The 26,161-nt window shown below is 32.9% G+C and overlaps 1 protein-coding gene across 1 annotated transcript in view; it reads left to right on the forward strand.

Annotated features, from left to right (window-relative positions):
* LOC133182772 (uncharacterized) overlaps nucleotides 1-5,031 on the forward strand; it is a 52,308-nt gene extending 47,277 nt beyond the window's left edge. The window contains exons 35-40 of the mRNA XM_061317621.1: nucleotides 175-453; nucleotides 579-745; nucleotides 1,807-1,965; nucleotides 3,414-3,669; nucleotides 3,816-4,106; nucleotides 4,758-5,031. Of these exons, the coding sequence (XP_061173605.1) occupies nucleotides 175-453; nucleotides 579-745; nucleotides 1,807-1,965; nucleotides 3,414-3,669; nucleotides 3,816-4,106; nucleotides 4,758-4,924 (1,319 nt within the window). The 3' untranslated portion in view covers nucleotides 4,925-5,031. The remainder of the gene's footprint in view (nucleotides 1-174; nucleotides 454-578; nucleotides 746-1,806; nucleotides 1,966-3,413; nucleotides 3,670-3,815; nucleotides 4,107-4,757) is intronic.
* Nucleotides 5,032-26,161: the final 21,130 nt, after the last annotated feature.

Raw genomic sequence — 26,161 nt, forward strand, 5'->3', positions numbered from 1 at the left:
AAAATGTGGTCCAAAGGGGATGGTGTGGGGTTACAATAGAAGACGAGTTTTACCCAACCAAGGCCGTCGAAGGCACATTAGAAAGCAGATGCTGCAGTATCTCAGGTGACCGTTTAGGCACATGGACCTTTTTTATTTAAATTAAGAGGTGTATGTTTATTATTGATGTTGCAGATCCGACCGATTTTCCGCACCCCTTCTTCAGTTACCAGTCGATGTGGGAGCTCTCTGGCTATCCCTATCAAGGAATTTTCGAAACTTATAACGGTGGAGGATACGTGGCCGAGTTGGGAGCCACATTTTCAGAAGCTCAGATGGTACTGAAGTTCCTTAAGGACAACTCATGGATCGACAAGCGAACAAGAGCTGTGTTCATTGAAGCCAATATTTTTAACCCTAACATGAATCTGTGGGGAATTTCTCTTTATCTTTGTGAATTCCTACAGACTGGAGGTAAGAAACATGATTTCAATAACAATAAAATAAATCGCAACCAAAAAAAAAACTACTGATATGAAGGAATAATAATTTCCAAATGTGAAATATCAAAGATTTATTGTTATTTATATTCTTTTTAGCAATTGAACCTTTCCCTAGGATGCATGTCTTTAGATTAGACCGGTATATTAACAACGACTATATGTACTTTGTCATGGCCATCGAAATTTCAGCATTGGCTTTTGTCATCTTCTATACTGTTAAAGAAGTCAAGAAAATGAAAGAACAAGGCAAAAAGTATTTCAAGGTTTGTTGTACCCCTGCAAACGAAATTTGGGGGGTATACCCTAGTGTACATCTAGGAATCACCTTCCGTCTGTCAATTTGTCGTTTGTCTGTCTGTCCGTGAAGTCCGGGCTATAACTTTATTATGGGAATACTGGGATCTCATAGTCTGTACAAAGAATTGCTTATGACCTCGCGGTATGTCATGACCTTAACCTAAGGTTACTCGTCAAGTTCAAAGTCACTGAAAGAAAAGTATAATATTCGTGTCCGCTCTATATTTTTTTCTGATGAAGAATCAATCGAAGTTAATACTCCATACAGAAATTGCTTATGACCTGAAGATGACTCCACTTTGACACAGGATCATTTGAGCAAGATTAAGATCACTGTTAGGAAAACCTGAGTATTACATCTTAAAAATGGAGATTAATAGAAGATCATCATTATATCATAAATATAGCAAATGACCTGAGGGTATTTATTGACCTTGACCCAAGGTCATTTAAGCACGTTGAAGCGTTAATGGTTGAATAAGTGTATTATTCACGTCCCGTCTTTAAAAAAAGAGGCTTATTCAAAGATGATAATTGATGCAAAATTGATTATGACACGAGGTTCCAGCTGTCATGATCTGACCCAAGATCATTTACGCTAGATAAAGCCACTGGTAGAAAAATGTTCAATTTGTGTCCAGTATATAATGTCCTAATGGAAAAACATGGAAAGTTGATACATAAATATTACATATTATGGCCTGAAGGTGTGTCATAACTTTGACCTGGCAACTTCAAGGCCACTGGCAGAAATGTTTACCGGTAAATGTTTTGTTCACTTTAAAAAAAATGCAGTCGGGTTCAGTTTTGTTTTTTTTTGCGATCTTATTCAGTCAGGCCTATTTTATCAAATACCTTTTTCTATTAATAAAAAAATTGTGTTGTATTCTATTTTTTTTTTTGCGATCTTATTCAGTCAGGCCTATTTTATCAAATTCCTTTTTCTATTAATAAAAAAATTGTGTTGTATTTTATTTTTTATAATTTTTACAAAAAAAGTATTAAATATATATTCTGCTACTTTTAGCAATTCTGGAACAACTTTGAGGTGGCAATCCTGCTAATATCATACTCCATTGGGTTGATGTTCATCTGGAGAGCAGTTCTTAGTGTTAGAATGCTAAACAAAATTGACGAAAACCCAACGAGTTTTGTCAATATGCATTTTACAGTTATGTTGGATGATGTAAGTTCCTTTTAATAGTTGTCGACTTGAAATATAAACTTTATTATTCAAAGCTCTACTCGGGATAATCCTAGAAAGCAAGTATTTGTACATTTGGCTTTATTTGTTTAACAAAATACTCCTCCATGATTTTGATTTTATTTCATTTAAAAAGTAGACCAATCAAGTAACACACTTCTGTTTGTCAGCTCAAATCAATTTTCTATATTAAAAATACAGCAATGTTAAAGATTTTAAATGCTCCTCTTCCTATAGTTTTGGGTCTGTTTGAATAAAATTTAATTCACAAAAAAGGCCCATGGGCGACAACGCTCACCTGAGTAACTTTGGCCCTGCTGTTCTTCACCAGATTTCTTCCTTGTAATACTTGTAATTATTGTGGCCCCACCCTACCCCCGGGGTCATGATTTGCGTAATTTAGATTCTAGTCTACCTCAGAAAGATTCCATATAAGTTTCAGCTTTTCTGGTCCGGTGGTTCTTGAAAAGACTTTTAAAGATTTTTCCATTGTACTTCAGTGTAAAACTTGGATTCCTTATTATTGCCCCACCCTATCCCAAGGGGTCATGATTTGAACAATTTAAAATCTATACTACCCTAGGATGCTTCTACATAACTTTCACCTTCTTTGGCCCAGTAGTTCTTGAGAAGAAGATTTTTAAACATTTTTCCTATAAATCTTAATGTAAAACTTTGATTCCATATTGTGTCCCCTACTTTCTCCCGGGGGTCATAATTGGAAGAATTTAAAATTTACACTACCCCCAAGAGGCTTCCACATAAATTTCAGCTTTTCTGACTCGGTGGTTCTTGAGAAGTAGATTTTTTTAATGACCCCGCCCTATTTTGAAATTTCCCTTCACTCAAGACTGTTTTGTACCAACTTTGGTTAAAATTGGCCAAGTGGTTCTTGAGAAGTTGAAAATGTGAAAAGTTTTCAAACGGACGGACAGACGAAGGACAACAGGTGATCAGAAAAACCCACGAGCTTTCAGCTCAGGGGAGGTAAGAAGACGAAATCAATATACATTTTGTTCATAGGCTTTGATTTGAACAAGAGATATTTTTAGGGTTCCGTAAAATATAGCGTAGTAAATTCATTTTAACATAATACTGCTGCTACACTAATTTGAATAAAACTTAGATAAAATTTTAACTACATCAAGAAACAAACTTGCGTATCTATTTCTGAATCTGATGTACAGTCTTGCCAAGAATTAACCTCTCCCCCTCCTATTCCCCCAAATAAAGAAAAAATAAAATAAAAAATGGTATATACTAAATTGTGATTTTCTAATTACATAAAGATATATATATATATATATATATATATATATATATATATATATGCCAGTTCCTATAAAATTATAAAATGATGATGTATTATTAATACTGTATCCCATGATGTAATCGAATAAATTGAACTCTTTATTTTACCTTATTTACAGCTATCCAGTTGGTTCATCGCTTTCTTGGTCTTTCTTCTGAATGTCCGATTTCTACGACTGCTTCGTTTCAATAAGAAAATCTCCTTACTAAGCAGTACGCTTCGACATTCCGCCAAAATGCTCATCAGTTTTAGCTTTGTCTTTAACATCGCCTTCCTTTCGTTTGCCTGCACTGCATATCTTTTCTTCATGTCAAAGCTGTTTGAATTCCGGTCTTATATGGTAACCCTGGAGACTTTGCTGTCAATGATGTTAGGTAAATATATACATAAAATTAAATATTTTTATAGACAACAAAGCAAAAAATAGTGAATGAGAAGAGCAAGAAACAGCTTGCATTTCGTGGTTTCCTACACAAAGAAAAACTACTTAATAAATATTTTTGACTATAATATATTACAGGCAAGTTTGACTATGAGGCAGCATACAGTGCAACCCGAATTACTGGCCCACTGCTATTTGGATTCTTCAGCATTTGTTTTAGCTTTATTCTCATCAACTTTTTTCTGACTATTTTGATGGAGGCTTTCGAGGCAGTGAGAAGAGACCCAGCCAATCAAAACAATGAGCACGAGGTTATTGATTATATGATGAAAAGAGTTAAGATGCTGTTAGGTGTAGGGACTCCACCAAAAAGAAAGGTTGCTCATATGTACAAGGATCCACGATTGCAACAGTATATTTACATTGAAGGTAAATATAACTTCATTTCAAAGAGTACGTTGAAGATTTATAGATTCAATGATTGATTTATAAAACTATATCACAGTCAGAAAATTAGAATTAACATTGAAGTTACCAAAAAAAGACATAGAATTGACAACGAAGTATCGAAGAGACATATAGTGCAGTTCTTTCTACTAATTAAAACATAATGTTTCAAAATTCATGGGTGGCATTTCAGGGTTCGTGTGCCTTTTTGAATTGCTTAATAAATACAATATTTGTCTGATCCAGACGATTTACGTTTAGGGTAGCTAAGAACGATAATTGACAATTGTTACCTGACATCACAGAAAAGTTTTTTTGAAAACTTACGAACATTTTTTTTTTCACAAAAAAATATTAAAAAGTAAGATGAATAGTATGTATAATTGGAGTATTCCCCATACATCATCATGATCAAAAAAATTTCCTCTCAGAAAATAAAAGAAACAACAAGGTTCAATCGTTTTCAAAGAATTTCACAGCGTCTATAATTCTATAAACTAACAAACAATTAATGTTTACTATTAAAATTTAGTCCTTAGCCCTGACAGATTTAATGTATATAAAAATGTACTATATGTAACTAATTGCAAGAAAACCACCCATTTCTCTTATAATCCTTGTGCTCATTTACAGGAAAGACAGCTGACCAAGAAAAACTTCAGGAGCTAGACGAAAAGGTGGACAAAGTTATAAATAAAATGGAAGGGTTTGTCGAGTGCGATGACGAAGTCAAAGATAATCTAGAAACGGAAATGGAGGAAGTCAAGAAAAAACGGAGAAGGAAAATTGTGATTGGCTGAAGAAAATTAATGGGATAAATCGAACAGGGTTTAAATAGAGTAGATAAATACCAGAAGGACGTGTATGTTACTCTGAAGTAAATAACTGTTTTCGTTAGTAGCTTTTCCATTTCACTTCAAATTAGTTTTTTTAAAGATTAAATAACTGAATGATACTGTTTATATTACTAGTTACCTGATTGTGAAAAGTATGTTAATTTGTTCAAAAAATAAATTTTGTAAAGTAATATCTTAAGCAAAATGTAATAATATTCATAAGCAAGGCCTCTGACACAGAAACATTTTTTTATCATTAGTAAGTACTATCTATTCAGATGATCCTTATCGAAATATCTATTAAAATCCCTTCTGATTTGTATTTTTAAAACATTCTGTGGTAATTTTTCTTGACGTTTCATGACTGCCATGAATAAAATATTGTTTTTGCTTGGTTTTTCTTATTGAACTCGGAAATCACCTTGCCTGATATCAATAGAGAGATGACCAACTTACAAGTATGCCAAGTGGGAAAACGCTTTACTGTTAATTAGATAGAAAATTTGAAGGAAATGATTATATTACTTGATACATGTATTTTTTTTTTACTAATCTCAGGTTAGACTTTCTATAAAAAATTTTTGAAGTAGTTTCAACTCTTACATATAGTACTGACAATGATTCTTTCCTACCCTGTTCGACTTTCACATTAAACTGAGTAAAGTTGACTGGTAAATGGAAAAGAATTATCTTTGCTCACCATATTTATTAATCAAAAAACAGCAAACCGATTTTTAACCGAGCTTATTGCTCAAAGAGCAATTGCCGGCTATTGTCAGCCTGTTCAAGCAGGAAGTTCACCGCACAGCTTCAAAAATAAATTTACGTGTAAAAATATACACTGTAGTTCTTACTCTCAACCGCATTTGGAGATACTACAAACGCTAAATATACCAACAAAAATGAAACAAAGATTTTCTATACAAACAGCAATGGTAATGAAATTAAAAATTACAGTCTTTTGTAAAATAGCTTACGGTAGTTCTATACTCGGCACTAAACGGGCTCAATCTTGAAAAATCTACTTTTATAAGATGGACATATATCCCAGCAACGGAAAAACAAAAGAAAAATTATATGTCAACATGTTTATTTTTCTGCTGTTGACTCTCAGACTATGTACCCCGAAATGCAAAATACTCAAAATGTACCTTTCCATGAATTTGTCTATATATAAGAATTAAAATCTAAACAGTCAACTTTAATACACAAAATAGAATAGAAAAATGTTAAGGAACCAAATTAAATCATTGTTTTGCGTGAATTACTTTATATTTGTGCACTTTGCTAAGCTAACGTATTAAAATTTAGTACGAGAAAATATGCTTCAAATGTCAATCTCGGTCAATTTTTAATATTTTTATGGACTCGGTCTTCAAATATTTGCTTTCTTTTTACATAATAACATCTAAAAAAAAAAGAATAAGATAAAACAATTATATGTTGACGCATTAATTTTCATATGGGCTCTGAACTAAAGGTACACCCATGAAATTTCTCTTTCAAAAGGACGATATTGCCACATTTTACTATAAAACGGTTAAAGTTTGAGTGAAAATTTCTATTCACAAAGTTGTACTTATTTAAAACAATAATTCACACCCAATACCTATTGCCCCTAAAATTTATCTTGTTTTACATAAAAAAAACACACTTGTCAGTAAATTAAAGACAATGAATCAGAACGTGATTGACTGATTCTCACAAACTGGATGACCTGTTTAAAGAAAGTGTCCTGTAAGTGAATCATCAACTAATTTCATATACTAGTATTCTAAAATTTTGCATTGTGATTAAATGTGATGCCTTTGCAGGGCCGGGGGTGGGGGTGGGGGTTATATGCGTCTAATGTGATAATTATTATTCAAGATAAATATTGCATTGTTTGAAATAATAAAATTTGTCATTGTCAAATCGTAGCAACTCCTTTTCTTGCGAACTATCAGTGTTAGCTTCAACTTGTCCGCTGACAATAGTATGTCTCAGTGTGTCTGTCTCATCGATTTGATACATGTAGCATACTCGTGGTGCATGTTATCATAGACAGAAATGTCTATATCATATTTTTATTACCTTATCGTCTTTCTGTCAACCGAAAGTTATTTCCAGCCTTCCCTTTTTAAGTAATTTCTCCTTAAACCGTATGAGCAATGTTTGTAAGTTTGTTGATGCGACCGACTTAGAACAAAATCGTTACCGGATATTTAAAACGCCAAGTAAAAGTCAAACCAATATAGTTTTAAAATCGTATCTCGGAAATTGTGGTTCCGGTTTTACTATTCGTTAGTGACGTAGTGCAAGTATTGGTCTACTTTTTTGATGGTCAGTGTTGTAACCTGGTTCTCTACAAGACGAAGAAAAAACAGGGCAGGAAATCCAACTGGTCTGTTTGTTTACCTTTGGCGGCGGTGCCAGATTAACCCTGACCCTGATTAATTCGGTCTGTGGTATAAGGTCCCATTATAAATTTGGTATACCATTTACATTTATACTGAATTTTTAAACTATAGTTTTCATAATTTTAATTTTTTTCCACATAAGATGTCACTGAATTCCTTATTAATAGAGTATCATTTTTAATTGAGCCCGGCTTGCAGTACTATGAGTACTTTGATGATGCTTGTGAGCTTGAATACTGTTCGTTATCTCCCTATATTTCATTTTGACTGAACTGTTTTTACGGGTCCTCCACACATCCCTAGCCTATGTTCTCATATTTCTGAGCATTACTTTTAACAAGAATATCAACCTTAAAAATCTGGTCAGGAATTGAAATATAATTTATACTGATCTTTTAAAAAATGATGTCATAAGGAAGAGATTGCAAGGGTACATGAAAAAAATCCGCTCTATGAATTTTTCTCATTTTTACATATAGTTTGCCTTACGTTAATGATATCATAATATGAAAATGTCAACCATGGTCATCAGGGTTATAAGGAAGATATGGTTGCCATGGTAACCACCGTTTTTCAATATTTTGATATTTTTGTAGTGAATTTTTAATTATGCCATACAGGTATCAAAATCGAAACAAATTAAATAATTTTCACCCGATATTAAATAATATGCTTTATATTCATTGAAAATAAAAATTGTATCGGAAACTATTGATAGATGTACTAATGCCACAGTTACTTTGGGGAGTAGTCATTGTAAATTTGCAGTAATATTTTCACCCCAAGAGCAGTTTTCAACGTCTTGACAAAAAATTGCCCAATGAATTTTCCTAAAATTAATATATTTTGTAACAATTATTATAAGTGCGTTATGGTTAAAATATGAAGTGGGGTCATCACATTCTTTTTAAAGCTACATGCATTTCAATACCCCCCCCCCCTTTCCTAAAATATTGAAAGATTTCATAAATTTTAATCTGATGGTTTGTTGCTGAACCTTTAATATGCATAATCTGTTAAAAACTATAGAAAATACGTATAGATTAATAAATATTTTTTTCCTGAAAATCTTGTAGTGGTTGCTCATTTAATACGTAGAGCAGAATGATAGCAGAATGATATAAGTACCATGTACACAAAAACAACAATATGCATATTTTTTTATTTCCCCATCTCCAAAATATTCATTCCGTTATTATATCAATATAAGTACATGTATATACATTCTAAACCAGTGCACAGTGGTCTAAGGGCCAAATTGTTCATGCTCTGAACACTCATCGAGTTCTCTGCACTGTGACTTGGAATCGAAAAGGGGGGGGGGGGGGAGGGGGAGTCACTTGAACACATTGAATGAATAGGTTATTTCAGAGAACTTGTACCTGCAATATGTACCGTATATAAGAATCCTAACTATTATCTTATTTGACAAATTTATGATTTGCTATTTAATATTTACATTTGCAAATATTTTTCCTTCAGATTCATTGCAAGTTAGAAAACAATTCATTTTCTCATGAACTTGGTAAGCCTACATATCTCCATTGTGACGTCATAATGCCACACTTGACGTCAAAACTATAGTGCAAACTGTTTTGTTTCAAATAATCGTTGAATGACATTTATAAATTTGCGCTTCATGCTTACACGGTTCATGAAATATGCTGAGGTGAAGCGTCTTTGTTTATGTCCTCGTGAATTTTAAAAAAATTAAATTCATTTTTAAAATATATTCCCGTGAGCATGATGAGTTGAAATTTTTTTTTTTTTTTTTTTTTAAATGTAGTATGCTCAAAATAATTTTCTCTTTCTGGTATACCTGGTACCTCCGTAGCACCTCGATTTGTCAGAATTAACCTCTCTTAGTTTCGTCTGTCATTCTTACACGTGTATTTTTTGCTAGATTTGTGAAAACTTGCAAAAAGAAACTTTTCTTTTCTATCAGAAGTGTGTTAAGTTTCAAGTTTTTACCAAATACGACGCATAAAACATTTTACCACAACAAATGTTTACGCAATAATGTGCCTACGATTCAATGTTTACATGGTCGATGTAAGAGTTGAAAATGCTAGAGAAGATCTTACAGAGGAAAACAATTTCCTCTGCGATATTTTTAAAAATACGTTCATGTCCAGCATGCTACCTCAAACTGGTCTATACACGTATATATGAAAATCGCATTCGTTTATCTGTCCATCCATATAGGCCTATATTCATTATAATCACTGAGAAAATCACGCCGCCTGAAGCTTCTAGGAAATGAATATCGGTTCATAGATGTAGATCCTATAGGAAAGAAACCGATCTTAAATAAAATTCAAATATTTTAAATAAAACTAGAGGACATAAAGATCCAGATATGAATTAAATTTATTCATGAAATAGATTTCAGTGTTCAGAACTACGACAAAGTAGACGTGTCAAAACGGAAAAAAAAACACAGGGATAAAAAAAAAAATCTGCGTCTACGCTCACCAACACTCTGCAACATCACATCTTTATATTATTCTTTCTCTGTTTTAAAACCATTGCCACGAAGATCTTTTGTCATGGGCGTAATCATAATCACGCTCCTTATTCAGCTGTTATTCCGGAAATGGTTACCGTAAATCCTCTTTTTTTTAAACATCACATGAGTCGATCACGTGACGCCTTGCAATCGCTTCCATAAGTTTCAAGATATTTTTCCCACTGAGACTTGATACATAGCGCAACAGATTTTATTTTTCCTATAGTATATTATTAAGCTCACAAACAAACCAAATAAACTTAATTTTATCAGTCAACATATTTTTTAAAGAAATTAATTAAAATTGTAAAAAATAAATAAATAAAAAAATAAATCAAACTCATTTTCTCTAAGGTTCATGAAGAAAAAATTAAGGAAGACTCCTGATCATGATAGTGTAGAAGAAACATTATTTATAAATTAATTGACAACAAGAAATTGAATTAAAATAAAATTTATTGATGTAGAAAAATTATTTTCAAAGTCTTTGGTAAAGAAATTCCTTTTAAGAGTTATCTTTCCTATTGCCCGGGACCGTAGCTCAGTCGGTAGAGCGCTCGCTTCGTGGTCGGGAGGTCGTGAGTTCGAATCTCGGCCGCGACTGACCTAAGTCGATAAAAAATTGGTAGCAACTGTTCCTTCGCCATGCATTCAGTAAAGAGGAGATAATGGAACTTTTAAAAAAAATCCATGGGCCTTGACGGGTACCTAAGGATTACCAGTGTTTCTTTCTATGACTTATGCCAATTAACTGTATGTACAAAATATTTAAAGCTATTAATTGTTTAATCTCAGCATCAGCTAGAACATTTATTCATTTATATTATTGTATTATATTTATTTAAAAATAATTTAATTCTGATTGTACCATAGGACTGGCGGTAAATTTAGATTTTGCTTTGATGTTGCTGTGGTGTATTTGCCAGAAGAATCACAGTTTTTTAAGTCACGCCCACCTTTTGGCATCAAGCCATACTGTGACAAGACCTTGACTGATGAATGAATGATGTCAATTTCCAGACCTGGCTGATCGATGAATGAATTATGTCAACATTTTTAATTTCAAAAATACTAACATTAGCTTGTCGATGTTAGCTTCATAAATGTTTCTGTATGTTTTCTCCACGTATCCTTAATCAGTAAATGATACGTCCTATCTCGAGTTCTCGTCATTCTCTTTCCCGTCTCCAAATACTAATAGTAATTTCACATCAGAAGTCCCCGCGTTATTTTTTTACTTCCAATATCATATTTCAAACTTTCATTAAAATGTCAAAAATCATTTCATTTTTTTCTGTACGCTGATTGCCATATAGAAAAAGTTCAATGGCGATGTTTCCCATACCCCCCCCCCCCCTCTTTTTTTTTTTTTTAAAAAAAGGCACTAGAAAGATAAATTTTCTTTCAGACTTCACGACTTGAATATAAAAGCCTACAATCGCTACCCCTGTACCTGTTCCTGACAAAGATCATGTTTTCTGCGTCTTCAACATTCCAAAGGTACAATATCTTCACAGGTACCAATTCCCAATCTTTTATCAACAAATTAGGTAGCAGTGACGCAGCTAAATATGATCCTTGCAGATGGAGACAGCTTATATATACGGACCGGGGCTTGACATCTCGTAGTAGGCGGTGCTAATTATCAACTTGCTTTTCTCTCATTGGTCCTCTGGTACAAGTAACTTACACAATAGATATTAACATGCATTCTCTGTAAGCACCAACAAATTTACTATAGAAACGACATGTCTTGGATTTTGATGAAATTTGCACCACAGGTGTGTCTTGGTACAAAACTAGCAAATATGGTGTCGGAAGTTCCACACGTGCATCCGGTTGCCATGGAAACAGATCCATTGAATTTGGCCATTTTTGGCCCTTTTTGACCAAGTGAAAACCTGAAAATTGAGGAAATGTAAACGAATATTTATCGGTATCTAATACACTCTAACAAAAATCATTGGATCATATGATAACATGAACTTTTAAGGTACACAGGGCATATAATCATTTCTTCTAAAAATATTCCAACTCTACGAAAAAGGTCATGCAGACTGACATGGTTTCCAAAAATTTGAAAAATGGGAAAATTAGTATTTTTTAAAGATCTTTAAGGCTATATAAGAAAAATTGTCCGTGGAAAATTTCCAAAACATATGTGTGTTTTTATACTTGAGTATTCGAAGTGTCATCTCATGAAAAAATATCGGTGGGCTTTTAATCCTACTTTTAGTAACATGTATCTATAAATAGATAGATTTTAGAAAAATGTAAAAATTTAAATTCTGGCAAAGTTTTAGATGTCATTGCTGGATAATTATAATTAGGAAGTGTATTGTAAAATGTAAGATATTAATGACAGCAGCTGGACACCCCTAGCTGGAGTGGACAATAGTTGAGGGGTATTCCCATTTCTATTAATAGTATCAAGCACCTAAATATAGATATGTCTCTGAATATTAGGAAAAATGACAGTTTTATGCTAATTGGAAGCTTTATAGAAAAAGTGTTAACAAATATAAAGCTGTCTACAATATGTCTTCAAAAAGAACAAGTATTTGTACAATAATTGATACAATATTGAGGATCGACTCTTGTTTCCTATTATAGCAACAATGGTCTAAAAATAGAATCCTCGAATAATCGAGAAAATGTAGATTCTTGCACTTTTTCAGGCAATGTCGGAGAGAAAAAATGCAGACAAACTGTTATAAACATAGTGTGACTGACAAGTACTAGGAACCATTTACTGAAATACACACTATCTGAAGGGGGTTCCCTTTGCTATTTATAGTACCAAACACCCATAAATAGAAACATCTCAGCATATGAGGAAAATGACAATTTTCCACCAGTTGTAATCTTCATTGAAAAAGTATTTACAAAATATACTGCTGTCTACAATATGTCATGAACAAGAACATTTGAGCAATTAATAATTAAAAAACATTGAAGATAGAATACCTTTTCTTTTTATAGCAACAGTTGTCTAAAAATAGATGCAGTGAGCTATTTAGAAAATATACATTCTTGCAGTATTTTAGAGACATTATGGATTGAAAATTTGAATACTCTCTATTATAAACATAATGTGGCTGACAAGTACTAGAAACCAGTGACTGAAATGCAAAAAGTTTCAAGGGGATTCCCATTTCTATTTAAAGCACAACAAATAAAAAAACTAAGATACGTCTTAGTATGTGAGGTAAAATAAAAAATGTCCACATACAAACATGTATTATTGAAGGTAGGCTCACAATTCTTTGTCTTTTTTAGCAACAAGTGTCTAAAAATAGATGCTGTAAATTTGCACCATTTGAGATATCATGGATGGAAAATTTGCAGACTAATTGAATGGTGAAAACATAATGTGACTGACAAGTACATATACTAGTTACCATTTACTGACAAGCATAACAGCAATGAGGATTTCCAGTTCTATTTATAATTGAAATACACAAAATCAATGGTGATTTCTATTCTATTTATAGCAACAAAATTATACAAGAGACCAGAGGGCTTTAACAGTCATCTGAGAATAACCCTGTAACGGATCAATGAAATGGCAATTTAACAAGAGACCCAAGGGCCAGAATCGCTCTCCTGATAAATTTTACAACCGCGTCACTTCTATTCTAAGCTTCTTAGTATCATATATTTAGGTAAATCCTTGAAATCCCAAAAGTAGCTCTGTGACCTACTTTTTGGATAACAACTCTGTGAATTTAATGATTGTAAGCTTCTTATAATTTGAAATATTTAGATATTGCCTTAAAAGTCCAAAGCTGGGTCACTGTGACCCACTTTTTGTTCACAAATTTTGAGGACCCAAGATGCTTTAACTGACAAAGTTTGATGACTCTAAGCCTCTTATTATCAGAAATATTTAGATATAGCTGTGAAATTCCAAAATTAAGTCACTGTGACCTACTTTTTGGTTAACATAGTCCGTGATCCCAAAATGCATAAAATGAGAAAATTGATGGTTTTTAGCCTTTTACTATTTCAAATATTTAGATATTCCCTTAAAACTACAAGTGCCCTACTTTTGTTTGACACATCCTGAGGACTAAAGATGCATAACCTGACAAAGTTTGATGAATCTAAGCCAATTGGTCTCTGAAATATGTAAATATCGTCAAGAAATTCTAAAAGTAGGTCACGGTGATCTACCTTTTAGTTGATACATTCCGAGGATTCAGGATGCATCAACTGACAATGTTTGATGATTCTAAGTTCACAGTGTCCAAAATATGCCTCTAAAATGATTTGAAAATAAATACCAGCAAAATTCTAATGCATCAACTTACAAGGTTTAATGAGTCTTAACCTCTCAGTATCTAAAATAATGACAGTATTTTTTTTTTTTTGAAAATGATTAGCCATAAAAGTCAGAAAGTAGGTCACGGTGACTTAATTTTCTACTTTTTCGTTGACACATTTTAAAGCCACCTGATGCATTGACTGATAGGTTTTGATGATTAGAGGCTTCAAAGTGCCTGAGATATGCATCAAAATCAAATGAAAGATGAATACATGTACCTGCAAATTAAAAAAAAAAGGTCATCATGACCTACTTTTGAGTCAACTTGACATGAGGTCCTAAGACTCATGAATTGAAAAAAAAAATCGTAATTCCAGTCATTATATTGGGCAATATAATAATGCCCCAGTGTGATACCTTAAACAATTTTTAATCAACAATATATTTTCATCCATGTTAGCATATAATTAAAGTTTGATGATAATCTTCCCAGTGGTTCTTAAGAAGAGGATTTTTTAGCAACCAATACTTTTTTATTAGCATACCTATGCTAAACACCTCTTGTCTGTCGTCCGTCCGTGTGTCCGTCCGTCTGTTTAGCTGTTTGTCCGTTCGTCTGTAACCTTTTCACATTTTCAACTTCTTCTCAAGAACCACTGGGCCAATTTTAAACAAAATTTTTACAAAACATTCTTGGGTGAGTTTTAATTGTTAAAATTAAAGGCCAAGCCCCATTACAAGGGGAGAAAATCAGGAAGAAACAAAAATAGTGTGGGGTCATTAAGACATATTCTCAAGAACCAGTAGACCAGAAGAGCTGAAACTTAATATGTGGAAGCTTCCAGAGGTAGTGTAGATTCTAAATTCTTCAAATCATGACCCCCAGGGGTAGAGTGGGCCACAATAAGTATGACAAGGGGGAAATCTGGTTAGGAACAGGAGGGACAAAATTACTCAGCAAAGCGTTGTGGCCCATGGGCCTCTTGTTTCCCTAATTATTCCCTTTTGTTTAAGGGGCACATCCCTATGTTTGGTATTAATTAGAGCCCTAAAGTCAAGGATATTCTGTGACAAATTTGACGAAAATTGGCAAGAAGGTTCCTGAGATACGGTCCATATTCCAGAGAGTTGAAACACACCACAGAAACGGTCACAGAATAAGATCTTTGAGTCTTTGGCGAAAAAGAACTAAAAACTAAATAGAAAAAAAAACCTTGTAGATTAAAATACATTGCTCAGAGACAAGAATTAGGACAATCAGGAATCGGACAAATAATTAGCTTAGTAATCAGCAACAACACAGAAAGTAGATGCATGTGGTCCATATTGTCTAAAAGAAAATCCAAGTAGCTCTACCGGTATGTACTTATAACAAAGGAATAGGAAAGAAGCACCCTGACTTGAAACATTGGAACACCATTCAGTAGATAATGATCCTTGGTTTAGTCTCTTTCTGTGACAAGAATTATAATTGCAATCAGACTATATAAATCTGTAGGAGGAGTAGCCTTTAGAAAAAAAATACAGATTTTTTTTATTTTTAGTAAACATAGCAACATCAAAATCAAAAAAGGATAAAGACAATTTGTATTTATGTGTAGTCTACTTGCATGTTATTATGAAAATCAGACCAAAACTGTAGGAGAGGTAGCATTTTGAAAGTATTTCACAGAAATTTTTATATTTTGTAAACATGGCAACACCGTTCATCGAAATCAAAAACCAAATTATAGAATTGTATATATCTTAGTGTAATTTACTTGTGTGCCAGGTTATATTGAAATCAAACCAAAACAGTAGGAGGAGTAGCGTTTTGAAAGTGTTTAAAAGAAATTTCTATTTTTAGTAACCATAGCAACACCGTTCATCGAAATTAGTCTACTTGTGTGCCAAGTTATATTGAAATCAGACCAAAACTATAAGAGAAGTAGCATTTTGAAACATTGTTCACAGATAGACGGACAGACAGATGGACAGCTTACTATTGTATAAGCTCTTCTGGTCTCTGATCAGTTGAGCTAAAAACTGTATGATCTTTCTGCATGTGAATTTAACAGTTGAGAAAGCATTAGTTTCGAATTCTGACCACAATTTCATATTTAAAAAATACAGGGCTAAATTTGTATTTAAACTGTACCTTCTTCTTTGCCCTTAACAATATCTGATATTGTGCAAAAATCTACATTTTTTCTGTAATTCACAGCATCACTTTTCAGACAATTATAGCTATAAAAAAAAATTGAGAACCTACCTATAATATACAAAGTGTTGTCTAACCACATGTTCTTGATGTTAACATATAGTAGAGATCAGTTTATTTGTAAATACGTTTTCTATGAAGTTTCTGATTGGTTGAAAATTATCTTTAATGTCTGAAATAGTGCAAGAATCTACATCTTCTTGATAATTCAGAGTTTCTAATTTCAGAAAATTGTTGCCATAAAAACAAATGAAAGTAAATGTTCTTGTTCATGACATATTGTATACAGTTGTATTATTTTGTATGTATCTTTTTAGATGAAGGTTATTATTGGTGGAACTTTGTCATTTTTTCTCATATAATAAGACAGAACTTTTTTAGGTGTTTGGTGCTATAAATAGAAAAAAAAAACCTCATTCAAAAAGTGTACATTTCAGTAAATTGTCACTAGTGCTTGTCAGTCACATAATGGTTATAACAGTGACTGTTAGGATGCAAAGTTTTCATCTGTTATGTGGGAAATAATGCAATAATTTACATATTCTGGATAACTCACAGCATTTGGTATTTTTTGACAATTTTTGCTTGCTATTATAAAAAAGAGAGTTCACCCTAAAATAGTGTCAAAATAAATAGTTTCAAAATATTAATTGACTATCTGTTCTTCTTAATGACATATTGTAGAGAGTAGTTTATTTTGTTTTGTAAATATTTTTTTCTGTGAAGCTTCTTACTGGGAAATTGTTATTTATTCTCATATATTGAGTTATGTAAATTTTAAGGTGTTTGATTCTATAAATAGAAATGGGAACCCCCTTTTGAAAAATCTTCTTTATTTAAATACTTTGGATTTCCAACGTTTCAGCTTGAGCATCACTGAAGAGACATAATTTGTCGAAATGCGCATCTGGTGCATCAAAATTGGTACCGTATATGATTTTACATTCAAATACAGGGCATTACATTAAATGGTCACTAGTACATGTCAGTCATTGTTGTTAAAATATTGTAAATAGAAATATGTTTGTAAATACTTTTTATGAATCTTCCAGAATGTGGAAATTTTTTTTATTTTACCTCATATACTAAGAAGTATCTAAGTTTTTTTTTTTATTTTGTGCTAAAAATAGAAATGGGAATCCCCTTGAAACATTTTGCATTTCAGTCATTGGTTTCTAGTACTTGTCAGCCACACTATGTTTATAACAGAGAGTATTCAAATTTTCAATCCATAATGTCTCTAAAATACTGCAAGAATGTATATTTTCTAAATAGCTCACTGCAGTTGTTTAGACAACTGTTGCTATAAAAAGAAAAGGTATTCCATCTTCAATATTGTGTTAATTATTAATTGCTCAAATGTTCTTGTTCATGACATATTGTAGACAGCAGTATATTTTGAAAATACTTTTTTATGAAGCTTACAACTGGTGGAAAATTGTCATTTTCCTCATATGCTGAGATGTTTCTATTTATGGGTTTTTGGTACTATAAATAGCAAAGGGAACCCCCTTCAGCTAGTGTGTATTTCAGTAAATGGTTTCTAGTACTTGTCAGTCACACTATGTTTATAACAGTTAGTCTGCATTTTTTCCATCCAGCATTGCCTGAAGAAGTGCAAGAATTTACATTTTTCCGATAATTCTAGTAATCTATTTTTAGACCATTGTTGCTATAAAAAGAAACAAGAGTCGATCCTCAATATTGTATCAATTATTGTACAAACACTTGTTCTTTTTAAAGGCATATTGTAGAAAGCTTTATATTTGTTAACACTTTTTCTTTTAAGCTTCCAATTAGCATAAAACTGTCATTTTTCCTAATATTCAGAGACATATCTATATTTAGGTGCTTGATACTATTAATAGAAATGGGAATACCCTTCAACCATTGTCCACTCCAGCTAGGGGTGTCCAGCTGCTGTCATTAATATCTTACATTTTACAATACACTTCCTAATTATCCAGCAATGACATCTAAAACTTTGCCAGAATTTAAATTTTTACATTTTTCTAAAATCTATCTATTTATAGATACATGTTACTAAAAATAGGATTAAAAGCCCACCGATATTTTTTTCATGAGATGACACTTCGAATACTCAAGTATAAAAACACATATGTTTTGGAAATTTTCCACGGACACTTTTTCTTATATAGCCTTAAATATCTTAAAAAATACTTATTTTCCCATTTTTCAAATTTTCGGAAACCATGTCACTTTGCATGACCTTTTTCTTAGAGTGGGAATATTTTTAGAAGAAATGATTATATGCCCTGTGTACCTTAAAAGTTCATGTTATCATATGATCCAATGATTTTTGTTAGAGTGTATTAGATACCGATAAATATTCGTTTACATTTTCTTCCATTTTTACATGTTTTCACTTGGTCAAAAAGGGCCAAATTCAATGGATCCGTTTCCATGGCAACCAAGATACACCTGTGGTGCAAATTTCATCAAAATCCGAGACATGTCGTTTCAGATTTTTGGGTGCTTACAGAGAATGCGTGTTAATTGGTTAGCGGTAAATACACTCACAGTTTTTATTCATTCGGGGCTCCGCCCTTCGTGAATGAAAAACTGTGAGTGTATTTATCGCTAACCAATTAATATCTATAGTGTAACTATAACTTGTAACGTGCCATTTGATTGGATAAAAAATTTACTTTATATCGTATAAATTGGGTTACATACGTCATAATGACTTGCGTCAGAAACGTATCGATCCGCCTGACGTTACATTCAAGTTTTGTACAATTTGAAGTCATCATTATAAAGAATGAAATTAATAGCTACATAATTAATACGGTATAAAGTGGGTTGGAACAGTTTATGCTTTTTTTATAAACCGCTTCGCGGTTTATAAAGCGTTAACTGTGCCAACCCACTTTATGCCATATGAATTGGGTAGCTATTAAATTCATTCCTTAAATGAATATCTACTAAATTAAATACCAGTATGAAAGTTTAAGTTTGAAAAGATTTTATTAAACATTGATCTTGATATTGTGCACTCTGAACATATCTGTAGAATTTATGGTAGGGATATTTACATGTATTAGGTTATACAATCTACTCACTAAAGAAGGAAATAATTCTAAGGAGGAAATTCTCCAAAACCACGTCATTTTAAAATATTTTTGATATTCCAAACAATCAAAATGAATTTGAATTACCATATACCTATGCTGGATTTCACAACTCCATAAAAATCCTTACAAAGATACATAGCGGGTTCCGATAAATGTTCTCACAAGCCTCTTTCTTTACTCCTCACAAAAATATTTACAGCAGTGAAAGAGAAACTTCAGGAGTATTGTACAACAATATATTCCAGAAGTGATGTAAATCAGATGCGGATCCTTATAAACTCAAAGAAACTTTTAGAAAATTTGAAATCACAAAAGTTTAACAAAAACAATAACATCAAAACGTACGATTTTTTAAACTCTATATACAACCATTCCCCACGATAAATTAAGGTCCAGGCTTTATTAACATTATAGTCAGCTGCTTTTTCAATTGAACTCGTAAATATACTTACCTTGTCATTGGTATTTGCAGAATTATTTTGTGAAAAAGGATTCCAAATGTACACACAAGTACTCTGAAGTTGATATTAAAACGATGCTTGAGTTTCTGATTGACATTTGCAATATCTATAAAGTTTTTTTTCAACAATCTGTTTGAATTCTCATGGGTACCAATTGCGCCTTCTTGTTAGCAGACCTATATTGGTATTCATATAAATCATTATTTATTCAAAAACTTCTATATAAGAAGAAGAAAACACTTCAACTCGACATTTAGATATATCGACGACGTATTATCAATTAGCAATAGTTGCTTCCAAGCACATGCTCGATATATCCCAGTGAGCTTGAAATAAAAGATACCACAGAGTCCGACACAGCTGTTTCATATTTGGATATTTCACTAGAAAAAGACTTTAATGGTAACCTAACAACACAGCTTTATGATAAACATGATGACTTCAATGTTTCAATCGTCAACTTCTTTTACTTATGTAGCAATATATCCCTATCACCTGCACATGGGGTTTTGTCTCCCAGTTGATTCGATTCGCAAGAGCATGCGCTACGTATGACCAAATTTTATAAGGGGCAAGCTAATGACAAACTAGTTGATGAAACAAGGATATCAACAGTCCCGTTGGAAGTCATCATTTCGCAAGTGTTATGGTCGATACAATGACCTTGTCATCAAATACAATCTATCATTTGAGTCAAATGCTGATTGACTTCTTTCATAATTGTTAGGCCATTATTTACACACTGAATTGTCAACGGATTTTACAGATTTTCCCGATCATGGCAGGGGGCGCACGGCGGGTGTGACAGGTAAGCAGGGGATGCTCACTCTTCCAAGGCACCTGATCCAACCTCTGATGTTTTTGGAGGTTCGTGTTTGCTCTGCTCCCGATTTGTATTGTCTAAATGGATTTTGAGCTTGATTACTATTCGTTATTTCCATATTTCATTAAGACTCAGAAGAAATTTCGTGTCATCCATAGTATGAAAAAAGGAATTATAAATAATTGAAAAGTACTTTATAATTAGTATATTACTGTACATTTAAAGAAAGATCATTTTATGGAAGATAAAAATAATTCATTAACCTTTATAGTCTTTTTCAAAACTTTTTGTAGCAGTAATCCAACTGTGTATTATCTGAAAATGAAATAAAAGGTAATGTTAAGGAATAAAATTTGTATGTTGAATAGTTATAATAAAATATTTAAATTCAAACCCAACAATTAAATTACAAATTCCAAACCAGAAGTCTGTGATGAGACTGTAGCTCTGCTGGTTTGAACTTATAGCAACGGAAGAGAAAACTTGCACTTGGACTTGAAACTTTGCAAGAGCAATAAATAGAATACTGATCCTTGGTTTGGTCTTTTTGTGACAAGATTTATAGCAAACAGCATAAAACTATAGGAGGAGTAGCCTTTAAAAAGAATTTTACAGAAACTTTTATTTCAGTAACCATAGCAACATCATTCATCAAAATAAAAAAAAAAAGATAAAAGCAATTATGTATCTCAGTGTAGTCTATTTGCAGGCCAAGTTATATTAGACTAAACTGCAGGAAGAGTACTGTTTTGAAAGTATTTCATAGACACTTCTATTTTTAGTAACCATGGCAACACTGTTCATTTAAATTTTAAAAAGATAAATAGAATTATGTATCTAAGAGTTGTCTATTTGTGTGCGAAGTTCTATTGAAATCAAACTTGAACTGTAGGAGGAGTAGTAATTTGAATGTATTTCACAGAAATGTCTATTTTTATTCTAAGTGAGTATTCGATTTGAGGGTTGTCACGTGGTCATGTAATATTATAAATAGTCAAAGCGTGCAGAACGAGTCATTCTACAGTTCGCTAGAATATAGCCAGGCACGTAATTCAAGGTAATATGGCCGAGGATTGATTGATTGTATGTTGTTTTACGTTCCATTCAACAATTTTTCACTCATATAGAGACGCCACCATATACCGGTGAAGGGCTTCAAATATAGACCTTTACTCGGCACTCAGGGCCATTGAGAGATCTTTAACGTGTCAACGCCTGCCGTGAAACGGGGCCTCGGTTTTTAAGGTGTCATCCGTAACTTTCACTTCAAAGTGCCGAGCGCCTGGCGAAGGAACAGTTGCTACCTATTTTTTATCGACTTAGGTCAGTCGCGGCCAAGATTCGAACTCATGGCCTTCCGATTACGAAGAATATGGCCGAGGAAGAGAAATGATTAATAAAGAAGAGCTTTTATCAAACGATGAAGCGGTGACTCTGTTTAATCCATCTCTTTAAAAGAGCCCTTAAAGAGCAAAGTGAAACAATAGTGAGTACAAATGTCAACCAAATTTACAAAAACGCCAGTCATCTCCAGTGTAAAAGAGGCCACAGTTGAAAAGTTCGATTTTAAGCACGAAGGCAATAAAATTCAGCATAACTTCAACGAAGAGAGACTAAAGAAATTAAACGAAATTGAGCAATTTATAAGGAACACCGTTACCAGCAGTGTTCTTGAAATTATTGAAACGTAAAAGGCCGAGCGTAACAAAGGATTTGGACACTGTTCATTAATACTTAGACGATCCCCTCGCTGACGACAATGACGATGCGGTTAAACTTCGTGGCGCTGTTAATCTTGCTACTAGGAAGCGGAATTTTCGATAGAAGCCTTATGGACAAAAATCTGGAGCATTCAACAAAAATGATTTTTTTTTCGGGGCTTTGTCAGTACGGCTAACGTGTGATCGACATTCAGGCAACCCTACAGAGCATCAAAGGACCAGAAATGCTTCTATTGTAGACAGCCGGGCCACATCGTCTGAGATAGTCCTTACGCCAAATCTAGACAAGTTCCAGTGCCACCAAGTCAAAAGTCAGCCGCATCAGGCAGTGCCAGTCAATAGAGAAACAAATAAAGTTGAGTATAAGCTCGATGGTTTTAACGATGAAATGTTTGAGTATGAGCTGAATGATAGTAGTAATATTTCTGTAAAATCAAAGTTGGCGAAAAAATTATCATTTTGGGGAGAAGAAAAATTGCCTGTATCACAATTAGTCATCAATACTTTAAAGACTGGTTATGTTATACCATTCATTCAAAGTCCGCCGAAGTATTTTTTTTAAATAACAGATCAGCTTTTCTTCATAGCGATTTTGTCATTAATGCCATACAAGATTTGAAAATATCGTGTTGTATAAAAGAAATATTGAATCCATACGTGCTAAATCCATTCACTGTCGTTGTTAATGCATCAGGGATGCTTTTGCATCAAGGATGCTTTTACAGATTTTTGCATTTTAAAATTCTTTCTTCATTCACATAAATAAGCTATTCATTTCATAGAGGTGAGTTATACTGGCAAAACAAATAAGCAAACAAACGCACAAACAAAAATAAGGAAAAAAGCACAGTCGTCATTAAAAATAAAAAGGCACCTATAATAGGGTTTACCTCATAAGGATAAACCAGGTTATTTAGTGCAGTAATTGCTTGTGCGTAATTTTCTAATGGGACAAGGGCAGTAACTGTTATTAGTAAGTCAATTGTAGCTTCCCTGTTGTGTTCCCCTTTGGCAATGTAGTGAACATGCCCAAACATGACTGGTGAGCATGCGCGTTCAACTCTTCCTTTTTCTTCATCAACCCTTTGAACAAACGACACGAAATCCCACCCACCCACCTCCGAAGAGAAAAAATTATCAAATTCTAATAGTTATATTTTTTTTTAAACAGAAGTCTCTGTCGAGACTGTAGCTCTACTGGCTTGTACATTGTACTTATAACAAAGGAAGAGAAAAGTAGCACTTGGACTTGAAACTTTGCAACAGCAATAGATAAATAATAATTCCTTGTTTTCCTCTCTTTTAGTGGCAAGATGAATTGCAATCAGACTAAAACTGTAGAAGGAGTAGCCTTTTATAAGAATTTAAGAAAAAATTCAATTTTAGTTATCATGGCAATATCATTCATCAAAATCCAAAAACAATAAACACAATTATGTATCTCAGTGTAGTCTACTTGCATGCCGCATTATATTGAAATCAGACCAAACTGTAGGCGAAGTAATGTTTTCAAAGTATATAAAAAAAAATTTCTTTTTTTTTGTAACCATGGCAACACTTCATCAAAATAAAAAGAAATTGATATACAGAATTATGTATCTCGGTGTAATCTACTTGTGTGCCAAGTATTATTGAAATCAGATCATAAATGTAGGAGGAAAGGCGTTTTGAAAGTATTTTCGCAGAAATTTTATTATTAGTAACCATGGTAACACCGTTTATCGAAATCAAAAACTGATATAAAGAATTATGTATCTTAGTGTAGTCTACTTGTGTGCCAAGTTATATTGAAATCAGACCAAAGCTGTAGGAGGAGTAGCATTTTGAATGTATTTCACAGAAATTAGGAGTAGCATTTTGAATGTATTTCACAGAAATTAGGAGTAGCATTTTGAATGTATTTCATAGAAATTTCTATTTTTAGAAACCATGGCAACACCGTTCACCGAAATCAAAGGGCGAACACCTTGTACACCTCAAACCTTATACTTTTCTTAATCAAGTGCAGGGGTGTAGACTTGGTGTACACTTGGTGTACCATCAAAAACTGATACACAGAATTATGTATCTTAGTGTAGTCTACTTGTGTGCCAAGTTATATTGAAATCAGACCAAAACTGTAGGAGTAGCATTTTAAAAGTATTTCACACAAATTTCTTTTTTTAATAACCATGGCAACATCGTTCACCGAAATAAAAAAACCGATATAAAGAATGATGTATCTTAGTGTAGACTATTTGTGTGCCAATTATATTGAAATCAAACCAAAACTGTAGGAGGAGTAGCATTTTGAAAAATTGTTTACAGACGGACAGACAGGCGGACGGACACCTTACTATTGCATAGGCTCTTCTGGTCTCTGACCAGTAGAGCTAAAATTATGTTTTTGCTTTTTCAATATATTTTTTCAGCGTCATGACCAGAAGTTATTCCCAGCGGATGTTAGTGTCAGCGCCGATTGGTTACAATCATGTCTTAGTTCTAATAGACATGGCATACTTTTGCATTGAATGCCGTCTCCAAGGGATACTGTTGTCTCCAGATGGCATTTCTATTGCTGTCTCATCTATATCTTTGCTGCCATATAATTGTAATCGGCGCATATATGGCACTTGACGAAGGAACAGTTACTCCCTATGTTTACGTTTTAGGTTTGACGCGGCGCGGCGAATGAGAATCGAACCCAAGCCTCCAAATCACGAAGCGAATGCCCTACCATTAGGCTACAGTGACCGTCCAGTGAAAATAGAAATACTGAAAGAAATGCTTCAGCAACACCTTCATAGTCAACTTGTTCAAGTAGCAAGAGAAAAGTATATGAACATTTTAAAAAGTCTGATGAAAATAACTGTGGATTCAAAATCTGTTCCCATACCAACTAGAGCTGGCCAAAAAAAAGGTAAAGCTGAAAGGGTGAAAATGCACAACGAAAAGATGTATTTGTTTGGAGAACTAAACAAGGAGATGAAATGGATTAAAATGTACTTCTACAGTACTTGAATTCTTAAAATCCCTTATTAAATTATCCAAAAGAATCATGTGGGTTTTTTTTTTATTCTATGTGCAAAAAAGCTAAATTAAATTGAATAAAATGTACTTTTTCCTTGTTATAAACATGAAAGAAAATATTTGATGTACATTATTTTTTTGAGCAGATAGTTGTGAATCTTCATACTATTTGACATACAGATAAAAAAATTCCTTAGTTAAATAACAATATGTGTTTTCTCATTTATAAAGTGTGGACAGGTTTAAAAATTAATCTTTTCTTTTGCAACAGTTAATCGTTAATTACAACCATTCATATAATAAGTTAAATCACACTGCTGTCACATGTCTTTTGTGTGTTTAATATCATAACGGAGCTCATTATGAAGCAAACAAAAACAATATTTTTTTTGTACTTTTATTTCATACCTAGTCTAAAAGTTAAGTATATGTTCCCGATTTTTTTACTGTCTTTTTTGAACACATTAAATATACAACATTACTCAGGAACAAAGTTTGTTTACAATTAGAGCGTATCTTAAGTATTTTTATATGTGTTAGGAGGATTATGAGAACATATAAAATTGTATACTGTATTTAGAAAGGATTACACATGATACATATGTATGTAGACATTTTTGGTTACTTTTTTCCCCTATAATAATTGTAAAACTTTGTGATTCATAGTTGCTTATAAAGGATACAAGTATTCAAAACGAATGCACGTAAACTGTATAC

This window comes from Saccostrea echinata, unplaced genomic scaffold (genome assembly GCF_033153115.1).
Source record: "Saccostrea echinata isolate AGI-Se365-2 ecotype Australia unplaced genomic scaffold, CSIRO_AGI_Sech_v1 ptg000009l, whole genome shotgun sequence".
In the NCBI taxonomy this organism is placed as follows: domain Eukaryota; kingdom Metazoa; phylum Mollusca; class Bivalvia; order Ostreida; family Ostreidae; genus Saccostrea; species Saccostrea echinata.